Below are 17,053 nucleotides of genomic sequence, written 5' to 3'. Positions count from 1 at the left end.
TGGCTCTTTTAGTTACAAACGCCTGGGGGGGGGGGTGACAGGTTCCCTTTAAACATTGTTAATGTTTTGATTGTTCTGCATACTCTAATAAAATTTAGTTTTTGTATTGAATTATTGTTCTGGTGATCTCCGTTATAACATGTCTTTTCTATGTTTATATACTCTTTTATTATCACTGTCAGTTGCGCTCTTTTATGATGACTGTCGTTATGATCTTTTATGGGGACTGTCGGTTGGGCTCTTTTATGATCACTGTCAGTTGCGTTTTTTTATGATCACTGTCGGTTGCACTCTTTTATGATGACTGTTGGTTGCGCTCTTTTATGATGACTGTTGGTTGTGCTCTGTTTTGATGACTGTCGGTTGCGCTCTTTTATGGTGACTGTTGGTTGTGCTCTTTTATGGTGACTGTCGGTTGCGCTCTTTTATGGTGACTGTTGGTTGTGCTCTTTTATGGTGACTGTCGGTTGCGCTCTTTTATGGTGACTGTTGGTTGTGCTCTTTTATGGTGACTGTTGGTTGCGCACTTTTATGATCACTGTTGGTTGCGCTTTTTTATGATCACAGTCGGTTGTGCTTTTATGATCAGTCGGTTGCGCTCTTTTATGATCACTGTCGGTTGCGCTTTGCTTTGATGACTGTTGGTTGCGCTGTTATGACTGTCAGTTGCGCTCTGTTATGATCACTGTCGGTTGCGCTTTGTTATGATCACTGTTGGTTGCGCTCTGTTATGATGACTGTTGGTGGCGCTCTGTTATGATGACTGTTGGTGGCGCTCTGTTATGATCACTGTTGGTTGCGCTCTGTTATGATCACTGTTGGTGGCGCTCTGTTATGATGACTGTTGGTGGCGCTCTGTTATGATCACTGTCGGTGGCGCTCTGTTATGGTGACTGTTGGTGGCGCTGTTATGGTGACTGTTGGTGGCGCTCTGTTATGATCACTGTCGGTGGCGCTCTGTTATGATGACTGTTGGTGGCGCTCTGTTATGATGACTGTTGGTGGCGCTCTGTTATGATCACTGTTGGTGGCGCTCTGTTATGATCACTGTTGGTTGCGCTGTTATGATCACTGTTGGTGGCGCTCTGTTATGATGACTGTTGGTGGCGCTCTGTTATGGTGACTGTTGGTGGCGCTCTGTTATGATCACTGTCGGTGGCGCTCTGTTATGATGACTGTCGGTTGCGCTCTGTTATGATGACTGTCGGTTGCGCTCTGTTATGATGACTGTTGGTGGCGCTCTGTTATGATGACTGTTGGTGGCGCTCTGTTATGATCACTGTTGGTGGCGCTCTGTTATGATCACTGTTGGTGGCGCTCTGTTATGATGACTGTTGGTGGCGCTCTGTTATGATGACTGTTGGTGGCGCTCTGTTATGATCACTGTTGGTGGCGCTCTGTTATGATCACTGTTGGTGGCGCTCTGTTATGATGACTGTTGGTGGCGCTCTGTTATGATGACTGTTGGTGGCGCTCTGTTATGATGACTGTTGGTGGCGCTCTGTTATGATCACTGTTGGTGGCGCTCTGTTATGATCACTGTTGGTGGCGCTCTGTTATGATCACTGTCGGTGGCGCTCTGTTATGATCACTGTTGGTGGCGCTCTGTTATGGTGACTGTTGGTGGCGCTCTGTTATGATCACTGTTGGTTGCGCTCTGTTATGATCACTGTTGGTGGCGCTCTGTTATGGTGACTGTTGGTGGCGCTCTGTTATGATCACTGTTGGTTGCGCTCTTTTACGCGTCTCCCCGTGAAGCTCCGCCCACTACTCTCAATGTCACAGCTGCAGACAGGACCGGTGACAGACGGGAGACGTCACATTCTGGTGACACTGAACAATCAGCGCTGAGTGTAATTTTATATTACAAGAAGCGACACTAAAAATGCAAGTTTTAGAAATCAGGAAAAAAATTAATTTTTCCCAAATACATAAAATATATAACAATGTAAAAAAATAATTTCTGACGTGTGATGTTTAAAACCTTCAGCAATTCCACATAAAAGCATTAAAAAGCCGGATGAGGACACTAGGATGGAGTGTGAGCTGAGTGCAGCGGAGGGGTTATGTGAGGTCCTCGCTCCCGTGTAATCCCCTCACCCGCAGCTCCGGTGTAATCCCCTCAGCGCTGAGCCGTCTACAGAGGAGCCACAAGCCATCACCTCCGACCTACGACGCGACCCTCTCACCAATACGTGTACACGCGTGACGTCATGCGCTCTCTGCGTCCCAACGCAGCGTTCGTTGTGAAGGCAGCTCAGTGCGCCGTTCCCATGGAGACGGTCTCCTAGCAGCAGCTCCGGCGGTATACATAGTCCTTCCGTACCGCAGCAGAGCTGCAGCATGGAGCCGCTGCCGGCCGCCTTCTACGGAGCCATAGACAGCAAGAACCCCGTGATCGCAACCTTCGAGAATGAGATCAAGCAGTTTCTGGGGTTTATGGGAAAACTGCAGCGAGCTCCTCCCGGAGAGGCCCGGCAGCAGGACCGCAGGAGGGGGTAACGTGCCATACAGGCTATGACTGGGACATAGCAGTGTGATGTGTGCTGTGCTGGCAGAGCTGGCTACTGGGCGTGTGGCAGCAGATGGCTGCCCAGAGGGGTCTACTGCAGGGGGCTCCACAAGGGCAGTACTACCACTCCCAGCATGTCCTGTAGTGAAACCCTCACTCGGCTGAAACACCAAATGTTGAACAGCACATTCTTACATGACTGAAATAGGACACGTGATCAGGGGCATTAGGCCGGGGGTGTGGTCAGACCCTGATATATGTCAGGCTCCCTGGGTGAGGTAGACCCTGGAAGCCCAAGGTCTGGGTGCGCACACGGCCATGGACATCAGTGCCGCAGGCAGGGGAGGCATGCGGGAGACAGGTAGCAGGGCTACTGGAAGCTGCAAGCAGACTGGAGACGTCTGAGAGACTGCAGACAGGTAGCAAGGGTCTGGGGTGCCACAGGCAGACCGGACACATTCGGAAGACCGCACACAGGTAGCAGAGATCCTGGAAGATGTAGAATAGGTAGCAGAGATCCTGGAAGCTGCAGGGGGGCAGGAGACATCCTGAAATCCACAGATAGTCATGTAGCAGAGGTCCTGGAGGACCAGGAACAGGTAGCAGAGAGCCTGGAAGATGTAGAATAGGTAGCAGAGATCCTGGAAGCTGCAGGGGGGGGGGGGGAGAGGGCAGGAGACATCTTGAAATCCACAAATAGTCATGTAGCAGAGGTCCTGGAGGACCAGGAACAGGTAGCAGAGAGTCTGGAAGACTGAGATCTTGGAAGCTGAAGGTGGACTGGAGACATCCTGGAAGCCACAGATAGTCATGTAGCAGAGGTCCTGGAGGACAGGAACAGGTAGCAGAGAGTCTGGAAGACTTAGAATAGGTAGCAGACATCTTGGAAGCTGCAGGTGGACAGGAGACATCCTGGAAGCCACAGATAGACATGTAGCAGAGGTCCTGGAAGACCAGGAACAGGTAGCAGAAAGACAGGAAGATGTAGAATAGGTAGCAGAGATCTTGGAAGCTGAAGGTGGACTGGAGACATCCTGGAAGCCATAGATAGACATGTAGCAGAGGTCCTGGAAGACCTAGAATCGGTAAAAGAGATACTGGAAGCTGCAGGGGGACATGAGACGTCATTGAAGTCACAGACATGTAACAGAGGTCCTGGAAGACCGGTAGCTGAGTTCCTGGACAATCGCAGACAGGTTCCAGTGGTACTGAATGTCCGCAAGCAGCCCAGAGATGTCCTGGAGACCTCAGGCAGGGAGCTGTGCATAAACAAACTAAAAAAGTCTTAATACCAAGATACAGGTGTGTGTCTTGGTACACGTTATGTCTTGGTAGGCGTTATGTAGGCCTAGGTAGATGAACACATGTGAGCATGCCGGTCTATTTGTAAAGCCCGACATAGAGAACAAGAAAATGAAGCAGGCCGGGTTTAAGAAAGCAGAGCCCAGATTCGGTACTGTAACCCCCTTTTTAAGACCCCTACAAAATAAGTCCGTAATGGTGTTGTTGTTGCTGCTGCTTTTTTAGGAACAATGGTCTTGGTATTCTGTTAGGCTGACAGGGTGAGGTGGGTCCTCAAAGTACAAGGACCGGGTAGGCACAAGAGCCATGGGTGTTGGTTCAGCAGGCAGGTGAGGCACATGGGAGACAGAGGTACTGGAAACTGCAAACAGATAGCAGAGGTACTGGAAGCCGAAGACAGGATCAGAAACATCTGGGAGACCACAGACAGATACAGTGCTTTGCGAAAGTATTTGGCCCCCTGGAACTTTTCAACCTTTTCCCACATAACATGCTTCAAATATAAAGATACCAAATGTAAATTTTTGGTGAAGAATCAACAACAAGTGGAACACAATTGTGAAGCTGAATGAAATTTATTGGTTATTTTAAATTTTTGTGGAAATTCAAAAACTGAAAAGTGGGGCGTGCAATATTATTCGGCCCCTTTACTTCCAGTGCAGCAAACTCACTCCAAAAGCTCATTGTGGATCTCTGAATGATCCAATGTTGTCCTAAATGCCTAATGATGATAAATATAACCCACCTGTGTGTAATCAAGTCTCCGTATAAATGCACCTGCTCTGTGATAGTCTCAGGGTTCTGTTTGAAGCACAGAGAGCATCATGAAGACCAAGGAACACAACAGGCAGGTAGCAGGGATCCTGTAAGCTGAAGGATACGTAGAAGAGGTCCAGGAAGACCAGGAAATGGTAGCAGAGGTTCTGAAAGGTAGACAGGAAACATTCTGGAAGCCACTGGGGGACACATAGCAGAGGTCCAAGAAGACAAGGAACAGACACAGTTGTGCTCAAAAGTTTGCATGCCCCGGCAGAATTTTTGCTTTCTTGGCTTTTTTCAGAGAATATGAATAATAACACCAAAGCTTTTTCTCCACTCATGGCTAGTGGTTAGGTGAAGCCATTTATTGCCAAACTACTGTGTTTTCTCTTTTTAAATCATAATGACAACCCCAAAATATCCAAATGACCCTGATCAAAAGTACTGAAAGCCGTAGGCAGAGAGGTAACGGAGTTACTGGAAACTGCAACCAGCCTGGAGATGTTCTGGAGACCGCAGAAAGGGGTGTGTTAAAAGTCTTAATAATAAGACACAGTTGTGTGTCTTAGAAGGCCCTATATAGGCCTAGGTAGATGAACCCATGGGAGCACGCCTGTTTACTTGTAAAGCTGGATGTGGAGCACAACAATGTTTATCGGTCCAGGGTGCAGGGAACAGAGCCCAGACCCGGGACAGGTGTGTAACAATATGGTTGATCAGGGGTGTGAACAGACCCTAACATGGGCCTAGCGTCTACAGTCAAGCGGTCGACCGGGCCTGGCCCATTAGGGGTACGCCGTTGTCAGCAGAAACTTCAACTAGATGTTTGTCCTTGGATACACATCCAGTCGAAGTGTATTGCGACACCCAGACCCATCTGGCATGTGCACGATACAGGGTGTCCGTAAAGTCATGGTGCACTTTTGACCAGTCACAGGATCTATTTATAGTTTACATTTTGGTGCCCTTTCTCTGGCCCAATCATATCAAACCTGTTCATGAGGAGCGATAACAAGAACCAATCAAACAACACAAACTCATTTAAGCTGTTGCTGAGCCCCCAGTCAGATTAACCCCTGATAAACTGAAAGCTGATTAATACACTGCCAGGTCTGTGACATCAATCAGCCACAAGCTTATGCCAGCTGTGTGGCTTTCCATGCCAGTCGAGATGTGGACAGTACAGAGGAAAGTTCACTGTGTTCTGTGGCTCGCTAAATTCGAATCCGTGACCAAAGTTCTACGTGAATATCGGCACGTTTATAACGAAGCGCCACCACATAGGAATAACATTACTCGGTGGGATACGAAGTTGCAGGAAACCGGCAGTTTGGTGGTTAAACCCCTTTCTGGTAGACCATCAGTCAGTGACGAGTCTGTAGGGGCTATACGGGATAGCTACCTAAGGAGCCCTAAAAAATCTGTGTGCGTGTGCTCAACAATTACACTTAAGCAAGACTACAGTTCATTAAGGTGTTAAAGAAACGTCTCTGTTTTACGGGGTACAAATTGTGGCCGTTGCACGCTATCAAACCGACGGATAGACCCAAATGATGCACGTTTGCTACAGATACAGTGCCTACAAGTAGTATTCAACCCCCTGCAGATTTAGCAGGTTTACACATTTGGAATTAACTTGGCATTGTGACATTTGGACTGTAGATCAGCCTGGAAGTGTGAAATGCACTGCAGCAAAAAAGAATGTTATTTCTTTGTTTATTTTTTTTTTAAATTGTGAAAAGTCTTTTAAGAGGGTCATTTATTATTCCAGCCCTCAACCCACCAGAATTCTGTTTGGTTCCCTAAAGTATTAAGAAGTAGTTCAGGCACAAAGAACAATGAGCTTCACATGTTTGGATTAATTATCTCTTTTTCAAGCCTTTTCTGACTATTTAAGACCCTCCCCAAACTTGTGAACAGCACTCAAACATGGTCAACATGGGAAAGACAAAGGAGCATTCCAAGGCCATCAGAGACAAGATCGTGGAGGGTCACAAGGCTGGCAAGGGGTACAAAAGCCTTTCCAAGGAGTTGGGCCTACCTGTCTCCACTGTTGGGAGCATCATCCGGAAGTGGAAGGCTTATGGAACTACTGTTAGCCTTCCACGGCCTGGACAGCCTTTGAAAGTTTCCTCCCGTGCCGAGGCCAGGCTTGTCCAAAGAGTCAAGGCTAACCCAAGGACAACAAGGAAGGAGCTCCGGGAAGATCTCATGGCAGTGGGGACATTGGTTTCAGTCAATACCATAAGTAACGTACTCCACCGCAATGGTCTCCGTTCCAGACGAGCCCGTAAGGTACCTTTACTTTCAAAGCGTCATGTCAAGGCTCGTCTACAGTTTGCTCATGATCACTTGGAGGACTCTGAGACTGACTGGTTCAAGGTTCTCTGGTCTGATGAGACCAAGATCGAGATCTTTGGTGCCAACCACACACGTGACGTTTGGAGACTGGATGGCACTGCATACTACCCCAAGAATACCATCCCTACAGTCAAGCATGGTGGTGGCAGCATCATGCTGTGGGGCTGTTTCTCAGCCAAGGGGCCTGGCCATCTGGTCCTCATCCATGGGAAGATGGATAGCACGGCCTACCTGGAGATTTTGGCCAAGAACCTCCGCTCCTCCATCAAGGATCTTAAGATGAGTCGTCATTTCATCTTCCAACAAGACAACGACCCAAAGCACACAGCCAAGAAAACCAAGGCCTGGTTCAAGAGGCAAATAATCAAGGTGTTGCAGTGGCCTAGTCAGTCTCCTGACCTTAACACAATTGAAAACTTGTGGAAGGAGCTCAAGATTAAAGTCCACATGAGACACCCAAAGAACCTAGATAACTTGGAGAAGACCTGCATGGAGGAGTGGGCCAAGATAACTCCAGAGACCTGTGCCGGCCTGATCAGGTCTTATAAAAGACGATTATTAGCTGTAATTTCAAACAAAGGTTATTCCACAAAATATTAAACCTAGGGGTTGAATAATAATTGACCCACACTTTTATGTTTAAAATTTATAAAAATTTAACTGAGCAACAAAACTTTTTGGTTTGTAAGATTTATGCATCTGTTAATAAATCCTGATCTTGTTTGAAGTTTGAAGGCTCTAACTTATTTGCATCTTATTAAACCTGCTAAATCTGCAGGGGGTTGAATACTACTTTTAGGCACTGTATGCTTCATGAGATTGACAATGATGCAAGATTTTTGCAGAAGATTGTGTTTATCGATGAGGCGACTTTCCATAAAACAGAGAATCACAGACGTTATTCTTTCTGTTACACCAGACGTCCTTACCCGTGTGTGGCAAGAACTTCACTATCGTTGGATGTGTGTAGGGCAACAAATAGAGATCACATCAAACTGCACTGAATAGGTATGAAACTGGGAGAGTTTTTCTTTTATTTGGAGCAGATTTCACATTTCTATAGTTTTTTGTTGCTTTCCAGTGAATGGTCAAAAGTGCACCATGACTTTATGGACACACTGTATATATTCAGGATGCAGTGAGGCCTGGTCCAAATTTTGCACTGGGGCCCATCAGACTCTAGTTATGCCACTGGACTTTAATATACTTAATTAGGGGTGTGAACAGACCCTAATGTGTTTGATCAGGGCAGGGGTGTAAATATAGCTGTTTGTGCTTGATCAAGGGTGTCAGACTCTAATGTGGTTGATCAGAGGTGTCATCAGGCCCTAATACAATTGATCAAGGACGTCAAATCCTAACGTGCTTGATAAGGAATATCAAACCCTAATGTGGTTTCTCAGGGGCTGTTTCTTCAATGTGTCGCAAAAGATAATAGGATCCCATACTGTTCAACTCTATAAGAGTATCTGTTTTTTTTCAGATACATTGCTCTATTCTTTAACTACTTCAGGACTTCCCATAATGGATGATCCATAGGGAAGCAATGTACATATAAAAAGAGCACCATGGGTCCATATCAATGTATGAAGGAATGTTTAGAAAAAAAGAAAAGAAAGAGTTACAGCAATACATATAACCAATACCCAGATGCTATATCAAAACAGGATAGAAATATTATATAAATACAGATACAACTATATATAGCACAGCCCACACAGTACATAGCAGCCACGCAGTATATAGCACAGCCCCCGCAGTATATAACACTGGCCACGTAATATATAGCACAGCCCACGCAGTACATAGCAGCCACGCAGTATATAGCACAGCCCCCGCAGTATATAACACTGGCCACGTAATATATAGCACAGCCCACGCAGTACATAGCAGCCACGCAGTATATAGCACAGCCCCCGCAGTATATAACACTGGCCACGTAATATATAGCACAGCCCACACAGTACATAGCAGCCACGCAATATATAGCACAGCCCCCGCAGTATATAACACTGGCCACATAATATATATCACAGCCCACACAGTATATAGCAGCCACGCAGTATATAACATAGCCACGTTAGTATATAGCACAGAGATGTAGTATATAACAGAGCCCACGCAGTATGTAACACAGCCCACGTAGTATATAGCAATGTGGGCACTGGGCACTATATGCGTGGTTAAAAAAGACTTAAAATAAAAAATAAACATATACTCACCCTCCGAAGGCCCCTTGAAGTCCTGGCCCTGTGTGCGGTGCACGCGGCAGCTTCCGGTCCCAGGGTTGGTATGAGCGCAGGACCTGTGATGACGTCGCGGTCACATGACCGTGACGTCATGGAAGGTCCTTCTCGCATAGCATCCTTGGCACCGGAACCTGCCGCTTGCACTGCCGAGGACAGCAGGCGACGTCAGAGGGTAAGAATAACCTGCTTTTTTTTTTATTATTCTTATTTGTAACATTAGATCTTTTTACTATTGATGCTGCATACGCTGCATAGTAAAAATTTGGTCACACAGGGTTAATAGCTGCGTAACTGGAGTGCGTTACACCGCGCTCTGGTAACACTGGCATTAACCCTGTGTGAGGGCTGACTGGAGGGGATTATGGAGCGGGCACTGACTGCGGGGAGGAAGGAGCGGCCATTTTGTCGCCAGACTGTGCCCGTCGCTGATTAGTCGTGGCAATGGTCGTGGGCGTTTTGAAACGGCCAATCAGCGTCTTGGATTCCATGAGAGACAGAGGCCGCGACCAATGAATATCCGTGACAGACAGACAGAAGGACAGACAGACGGAAGTGACCCTTAGACAATTATATAGTAGATGCTTCTTATTGCTTACTGGGGGTGGTGGCTGTGGTGAAGCGGGGTCCCAGGATCACCACTGGAGAAGGCAAGAGTAGAGCGTTGCTCCAGGCCGCAGGCTGGGATGAGGGGGTATTCGGATATGTGGTGTGGTGCGGTGCTGCTTGTCTTCCGTCATGCGGGTCTTCGGTGCTGCGAGAGCTCTGCTGACATCTTGTGAAAGCCCAGAGCCCCCGCAGTTACTTGATTTCCTATGCGGAGAACTGGACTCCGGGAAAATGGCTGCCGGCCAGGGGTGGCGCATGCACAGATAGAGATCTCATCTCCCAAGATCTTGGTGCAGAGATCTCCATCTGTGCATGCTCCACCCCATGCATCCATTTTCCCGGAGTTCAGTCCACCGCATAGGAAACAAAGTAACTGCGGGGGCTCTGGGCTTTCACAAGATGTAGGCAGAGCCCCCGCAGGACCGAACACTTGCAGCAGCGCGCCACACTGCACATACGAACACCCCCTCATCCCAGCCTGCGGCCGGTAAGGTAGATCCGCATTATAAGACGCACCCTAATTTTCCCCCCAAATTTGAGGGAAAAAAGTGTTATAATCCAAAAAATACCGAGATTTGTGTGCTCAGATAACTTTGATCATGGTTTCAAACCTTAATTACCCTGTTAGGGTTGTGGATTGTTCACTGTCATAGTTAGGAGAGGCCAGGTGATGTAAATTTCCCAGCTTTATAAAAACCCAGCCTCCTCTAACCTTATGCCAAAAACAGCAGCCATTGGTTCTTCTTTATCAGCAGTATAGCACTCTGAAAATGAAAATGGTGGCGTCTCACAAAGCAGGAGAAGGCTACAGTATAAGAAGATAGAAAAGCGTTTTGAAGTTGCCCTTTCCTCAGTTCGAAATGTAATTAAGAAATAGCAGTTAACAGGAACTGTGGAGGTCAAGATAAGTTCTGGGAGACCAAGCTAAATTTCAGTGAGAGCTGCTCATAGGCTTACTAGAGAGGCAAATCAGAACAAACTCTTGACTGCAAAAGATCTTCAGAAAGATTTAGCAGACTCTGGAGTTGTGGTACATTGTTCTTCTGTTCACAGACACCTGCCCAAATATGGCATTCATGGAAAAGTCATAAGAAGAAAACCTCTCCTGTGTCCTCACCATAAAATTCAGTGTTAGAAGTATGTAAAAGAACATATAAACAAGTCTGATGTATTTTGGAAATAAGTCCTGTGGACCGTTGAGGTTAAAATAGAACTCTTCAGCCACAATGATGAAAGGTTTGTGTGAAGAAAAAAGGGCACAGAATTTCAGGAAAAGAACATCTTGCCAACCATCAAGCATGGTGGTGGATCAATCATGCTTTGGGGTTGTGTTGCAGCCTATGGTATAGGGATCATTTCACGGGTAGAGGGAAGAATGGATTCAATTAAATTTCAGCAAATTCTTGATGCAAACATAGCACCTTCTGTAAAAAAGCTGAAGTTGAAAGAGGATGGCTTCTACAAATGGATAATGATTAGTGATGAGCGAGTATACTCGTTGCTTGGGTTTTCCCGAGCATGCTTGGGTGATCTCCGAGTATTTGTTAGTGCTCGGAGATTTAGTTTTCGTGGCCTCAGCTGCTTGATTTACCGCTGCTGGACAGCCTGAACACATGTGGGAATTCCCTAACAAACAGGCATTCCTCATGAGCAATGAGTATACTAGCTCATCACTAATAATGATCCAAAACACACGTGAAAATCCACAGTAGACTACCTCAAAAGGCACATGCTGAAGGTTTTACAATGGCCCTCACAGTCCCCTGATCTGAACATCATTGAAAATCTGTGGTTAGACATCAAAATAGCAGTGCATGCGCCAGATGACCCAGTAATCTCACAGAACTGGAAGAATTTTCCAAGGAAGAATGGATGAAAAGCCCTCAAACACAAATTGAAAGACTCTAGGCTGGCCACTAGTGATGAGCGAGCATGCTCGGATGATATCGTGATACCCGAGCATGCTCAGGTGTTATCCAAGTATTTTGTGAATGCTCGAGTGATATGTTCATATGATATGCTAGACAGCCACAACGCAGGCCGCGAATCATGTAGCCACAAAGACTCGAACATATTATTCGAGCACGCCCGAGATACTTGGATAACACCCGCGTATGCTCGCTTATCACTGCTGGCTACAAAAAGTGTTTACAAGCTGTGATATGTTCAAAAGGGGGCTCTGGTAGATACTAACCATGCAGGGTGCCCAAACTTTTGTATCTGCCCATTTTTCTTTCTGTAATTTTTAAAATGTAAAACATTACTATATATACATATCTACTATATAATTGACTACGGGGTACTTCCGTCTGTCCTTCTGTCTGTCACGGATATTCATTGGTCACGGCCTCTGTCTGTCATGGAATCCAAGTCGCTGATTGGTCTCGCCAGCTTCCTGTCATGGCTGCCGCGACCAATCAGCGACGGCCACAGTCCGATTAGTCCCTCCCTACTCCCCTGCAGTCAGTGCCTGGCACCTGCTCCATACTCCCCGCAGTCACCGCTCACACAGGGTTAATGCCAGCGGTAACGGACCGCGTTATGCCGCTGGTAACTCACTCCGTTACTGCCGCTATTAACCCCGTGTGACCAAGTTTTTACTATTGATGCTGCCTTTTCTGTTCTTACTATGTGGTTTATGGAGCAATAAACCTGTGAACTTTTAATGGAACGTGCCTCCTGAGTGTCAGCTGTCGCACCTGAGCGAGTATAACCCCTTACAATATATATATACTGTATATATATTTATATTATATGATAATATATTATATATGATAATATATTATATATTTTTTTATGTTGCTTAAAATATAAAGGAAATGTGTCATGTTTAATTTTAGGCCTTTCATCTTCAACTTTCTTAACTGTTCACAATAACAGTTAGGGTGCCCTAACTTTTAAATGCCACTGTACTCTACAGGCTGTAGAAAATATCTGTGATTTTATGTGACTGTTTCCTGATTTCATAGATTAATGCAGGCTTTCAGTTGCACATATTTCTGTTGTTTCTGCAGATCCAGTACTTTGTTTCATATATGGGTCAAGTATAAACCCCGACTGCCAGCGTGGTATTACCAAGAAAAGCTTCTTAAGGCCGGCGATAGCCTTGCTCTGATCGGGGTAAGTCAAGGTTATTCATGTGTAACACACTGAGATTTGCCAGTCTTTTGCCTCACTAACCAAGCGTCCTGCTGCTGTTCACATGACAAGCTCGTACATCCGTCAGTCTCGCGGGCAGTGATCACTATGTGATGTGTGTATTTCCCTGAGAATGAATCGTCTGGCAGGGTGCTGTTGGTGACATTGATGAATCATGGCTGTGCCTCATCCATTCAGTACTATTAGATTCTGCGTTCTGTGATGATGAAACTATGGGAAGATAGACTTTTATGGTCAGAATTGATAGATTGTTGTAGCTTTTCATACCACTCTTTGTTAAATGTAGTCTGTCACCATTTTTTGTCACCTATTCTGATAGCAGCATAATGTAGAGGCAGAGACCCTGATTCCAATGATGTGTCACATGCTGGGCTGCTTGCTGTAGTTTTGATAACATCACTGTTTTATCAGCAGGAGATTATCACTAGATGACACGTAAACCTGATGGCATGCCGTCCTCCATATTTATAAGCTCAGCATAAATCCGTTCCCACTACTAATTGGCAGCTTTCTGCCTATGCACAGTGTATACAGACACTGAATTGTACCCATGCTGTGGTCCTAAGTCCGGGTCTGTGGACGCTGGTCCTGTCTGCTCCTTGTCTTGGATACGGACGTAGTAAAGACATCTCACAGCACCTTATCAGTCAGCTGCACCTCCATTCACCTTGTGTGGAGACAGAACGCACAACAGTACCAGATGTCATAGAACAGTAAGAGGGGAAAGATCCCATATACAAGCAAACATACTATCTTTATCAGTTACAATTAACTTATATGAATTTGTGAACAGGTTTTTGCAACCCCATCTGAGAATAGCATGATGTTGGGGCAGACATACTGATTCCAGCAATGTATCACTTGCTGGGCTGCTTGCTTCAGTTTTGATAAAATCAGTGTTTTCTCTGCTGCAGAGTGCCAAGTCTCTGAATGCTGAACCCTGTATAACCCCACCCACACCACTGATTGACAGCCTCCTGTGTACACTGTGCATAGGCAGAAAGCTGCCAATCAGTGTTGGGGGTGAGGTTGTACAGAAGTCAGGAATATGGAGGACTACATGGCAGCAGATTTACTATTCCTCTAGTGATTTCTCCTGGTAATAACACAGTGATTTTATCAAATCTACAGCAAGCATCCAAGTAAGTGACACATCACTGGAATCAGGGCTCTGCCCCTGCTTCATTCAGCTCTGGCAAAATCCTGGTGACAGATTCCTTTTAAAAACTCCATGTAACGTATCCCTGAGTAATAAAAGGATTGGCTATTCTCTCATGACTCATTTGCAGGAGTACAAGCTGGCGCTCTTTCAGTGCTATGGGAGGTACCTTGAACAGTTTTGCTCACTGGATATTGATGAGATTTCTGATGTGGAACAATTCAAATCGACATTTTTTCCAAATGGAACAGATGATGAAAGAGCCGGTATGATGGTACGTTACATGGCACGGTGCATCGCCATTGAAAATTCAGTCCTTTAAATCTTAATGCTGGTAACATCTCTCCCCCTCTTTCTTTCTCTGTGACACTAAAGTTTTAGCTAGGGCCATTTTTATTTATTTTTTTGAGCCATAACAAGGATTTAACACAACACTTAAGTTTTCATGGCTGAGCAATTTTTTTATTTTTTTTGTTCCCTCATTTATCTTCCAAGATCCCTAAGTTTTGTATTTCATGATTACAGCTATACCAAAATTGTATAATTATTTTTACATTTCAGTGGCTAAAAAATGTCAGAATTTGTAATAAAAATGGTTTAGATTTGGGTCAACTTTTTCTGATCACCATAACTTTTTTATTTTCCCGTTGATGGGCCCTATGAGACACTGTTCAATGAGTGTCAATCTGAAGGTTTTTATTGATACAAAATGTGTTTTTGTTTTTTTTAATTCTAATTTTAACATTTATTTTTGAACTAGCAAAAATGGAAGAGGAGTGATTTAAATGTTATATTTGATCTCTTATTCTATATACTGTAATACTATATGTGGTATGGCACATGGCAGGCTGGCCTTCATTGGAGCCCCAAGGGTGCCATTAGTAGACTTCCAGCTGCCATGGGAATCGGTCAGCTCACCTTAGCCGCATTGTATGGAACAAGATTGATAGTGGCATTTAGATGGTTAAACAGCAGCGATCGGAGCTTTGTCCAGTCACTGCTTTTAGAGGCAGGCGCTGTCTGTATAACACAGCTGGCATCCACCATGTATGCAGGGGCTCATCACCTTGGCTTGTTCTATACTCTAACACCCGACATTGGGAGTATCAGAGCATTCGTAAGCTGTAAAGTATGCTGCATATCAATGCTTGCTGAGGATACTTTACAAAGCATAGGGTAAGGTCTGTGGCAAGTCTGCAACAAGATAGACAAGCAGATTTTGCAACAGATTTGTGACGCTAGTCACTAACAGGCAGGCCATGAGGCAGAAGAGTCAGACGTTCCGGGGTCAATATCAAGAGAGTACATAGATAACCAAGGGAAAAGACGAAGGTGTAAGTCAGGTCACAGTCCAGGGTCAATAACAAGAGATAGCGGATCAAAAGCCGAAGGACAAGCCAAAGGGATAGTCAGAATACTGTCCAAAGGGACACGCAGCCAAAGATCAGAACTCAGAGCAACAGAATCAGGAGAATACTGTCCAAAGGGTCAGGCAGCAGAAGATCAGAACTCAGAGCAACAGAATCAGGAGAATACTGTCCAAAGGGTCAGGCAGCAGAAGATGAGAACTCAGAGCAACAGAATCAGGAGAATACTGTCCAAAGGGTCAGGCAGCAGAAGATCAGAACTCAGAGCAACAGAATCAGGAGAATACTGTCCAAAGGGTCAGGCAGCAGAAGATCAGAACTCAGAGCAACAGAATCAGGAGAATACTGTCCAAACGGTCAGGCAGCAGAAGATCAGAACTCAGAGCAACAGAATCAGGAGAATACTGTCCAAAGGGTCAGGCAGCAGAAGATTAGAACTCAGAGCAACAGAATCAGGAGAATACTGTCCAAAGGGTCAGGCAGCAGAAGATCAGATCTCAGAGCAACAGAATCAGGAGAATACTGTCCAAAGGGTCAGGCAGCAGAAGATCAGAACTCAGAGCAACAGAATCAGGAGAATACTGTCCAAAGGGTCAGGCAGCAGAAGATCAGATCTCAGAGCAACAGAATCAGGAGAATACTGTCCAAAGGGTCAGGCAGCAGAAGATCAGAACTCAGAGCAACAGAATCAGGAGAATACTGTCCAAAGGGTCAGGCAGCAGAAGATCAGATCTCAGAGCAACAGAATCAGGAGAATACTGTCCAAAGGGTCAGGCAGCAGAAGATCAGATCTCAGAGCAACAGAATCAGGAGAATACTGTCCAAAGGGTCAGACAGCAGAAGATCAGAACTCAGAGCAACAGAATCAGGAGAATACTGTCCAAAGGGTCAGGCAGCAGAAAATCAGATCTCAGAGCAACAGAATCAGGAGAATACTGTCCAAAGGGTCAGGCAGCAGAAGATCAGAACTCAGAGCAACAGAATCAGGAGAATACTGTCCAAAGGGTCAGGCAGCAGAAGATCAGATCTCAGAGCAACAGAATCAGGAGAATACTGTCCAAAGGGTCAGGCAGCAGAAGATCAGAACTCAGAGCAACAGAATCAGGCTAACACTCACCAAGACGCACAAACTACATCTGTCAGGGATCAGTGGCAGACAGCTCAGTTAAGTAGTGATGCGATTACCAGAACACTGAACTCCTGCAGAAAGTCCTGGCACATCCAGGTCACAGATTGGAGAACAGAGCTGTCAATCAAGACACAGACAGTTCAGCTAGACAGTTTCCACAGAACAGCATAGCAATCATTCACCGAGCGGAGGAATCGTGACAAGATTCACAATGGAATTTCCAATGAAATGCAAAAGAGATTGGTTTTGTCCAAATTACCGAAATGTTAACCATAATAAATGTTAGGGAAAAGAGGAGTATATCCAGGGAGCGTAGAAGGAACAGTGATAGACGTTTTTACAAAGATCTTCTCAATATTTAATGAATCCAATAATGTTACATCTACAGATAAAAATGTAACCCCTCACCCCTCCTAAAACTACGCGTTTCGGCAGATACCTTTTTCATTT

The 17,053-nt window shown here is 45.5% G+C and overlaps 1 protein-coding gene across 3 annotated transcripts in view; it reads left to right on the top strand.

Moving 5' to 3' along the window:
- Positions 1 to 2,287: 2,287 nt before the first annotated feature.
- Positions 2,288 to 17,053, top strand: part of CFAP54 (cilia and flagella associated protein 54) — a 615,020-nt gene continuing 600,254 nt past the window's right edge. For 2 of the 3 annotated variants that reach the window (XM_077265522.1, XM_077265521.1), the window contains exons 1-3: positions 2,288 to 2,498; positions 12,804 to 12,909; positions 14,238 to 14,381. In XM_077265522.1, coding sequence (XP_077121637.1) covers positions 2,344 to 2,498; positions 12,804 to 12,909; positions 14,238 to 14,381 — 405 coding nt within the window. In that variant the 5' untranslated portion in view covers positions 2,288 to 2,343. The remainder of the gene's footprint in view (positions 2,499 to 12,803; positions 12,910 to 14,237; positions 14,382 to 17,053) is intronic. The other variant, XM_077265523.1, reaches the window with a different exon arrangement.

The sequence above is a fragment of the Ranitomeya variabilis genome, chromosome 5 (genome assembly GCF_051348905.1).
Source record: "Ranitomeya variabilis isolate aRanVar5 chromosome 5, aRanVar5.hap1, whole genome shotgun sequence".
NCBI lineage: Eukaryota > Metazoa > Chordata > Amphibia > Anura > Dendrobatidae > Ranitomeya > Ranitomeya variabilis.
Note: the sequence above shows the minus strand (reverse complement) of the source record. Positions and strands in the feature narration are given on the sequence as shown.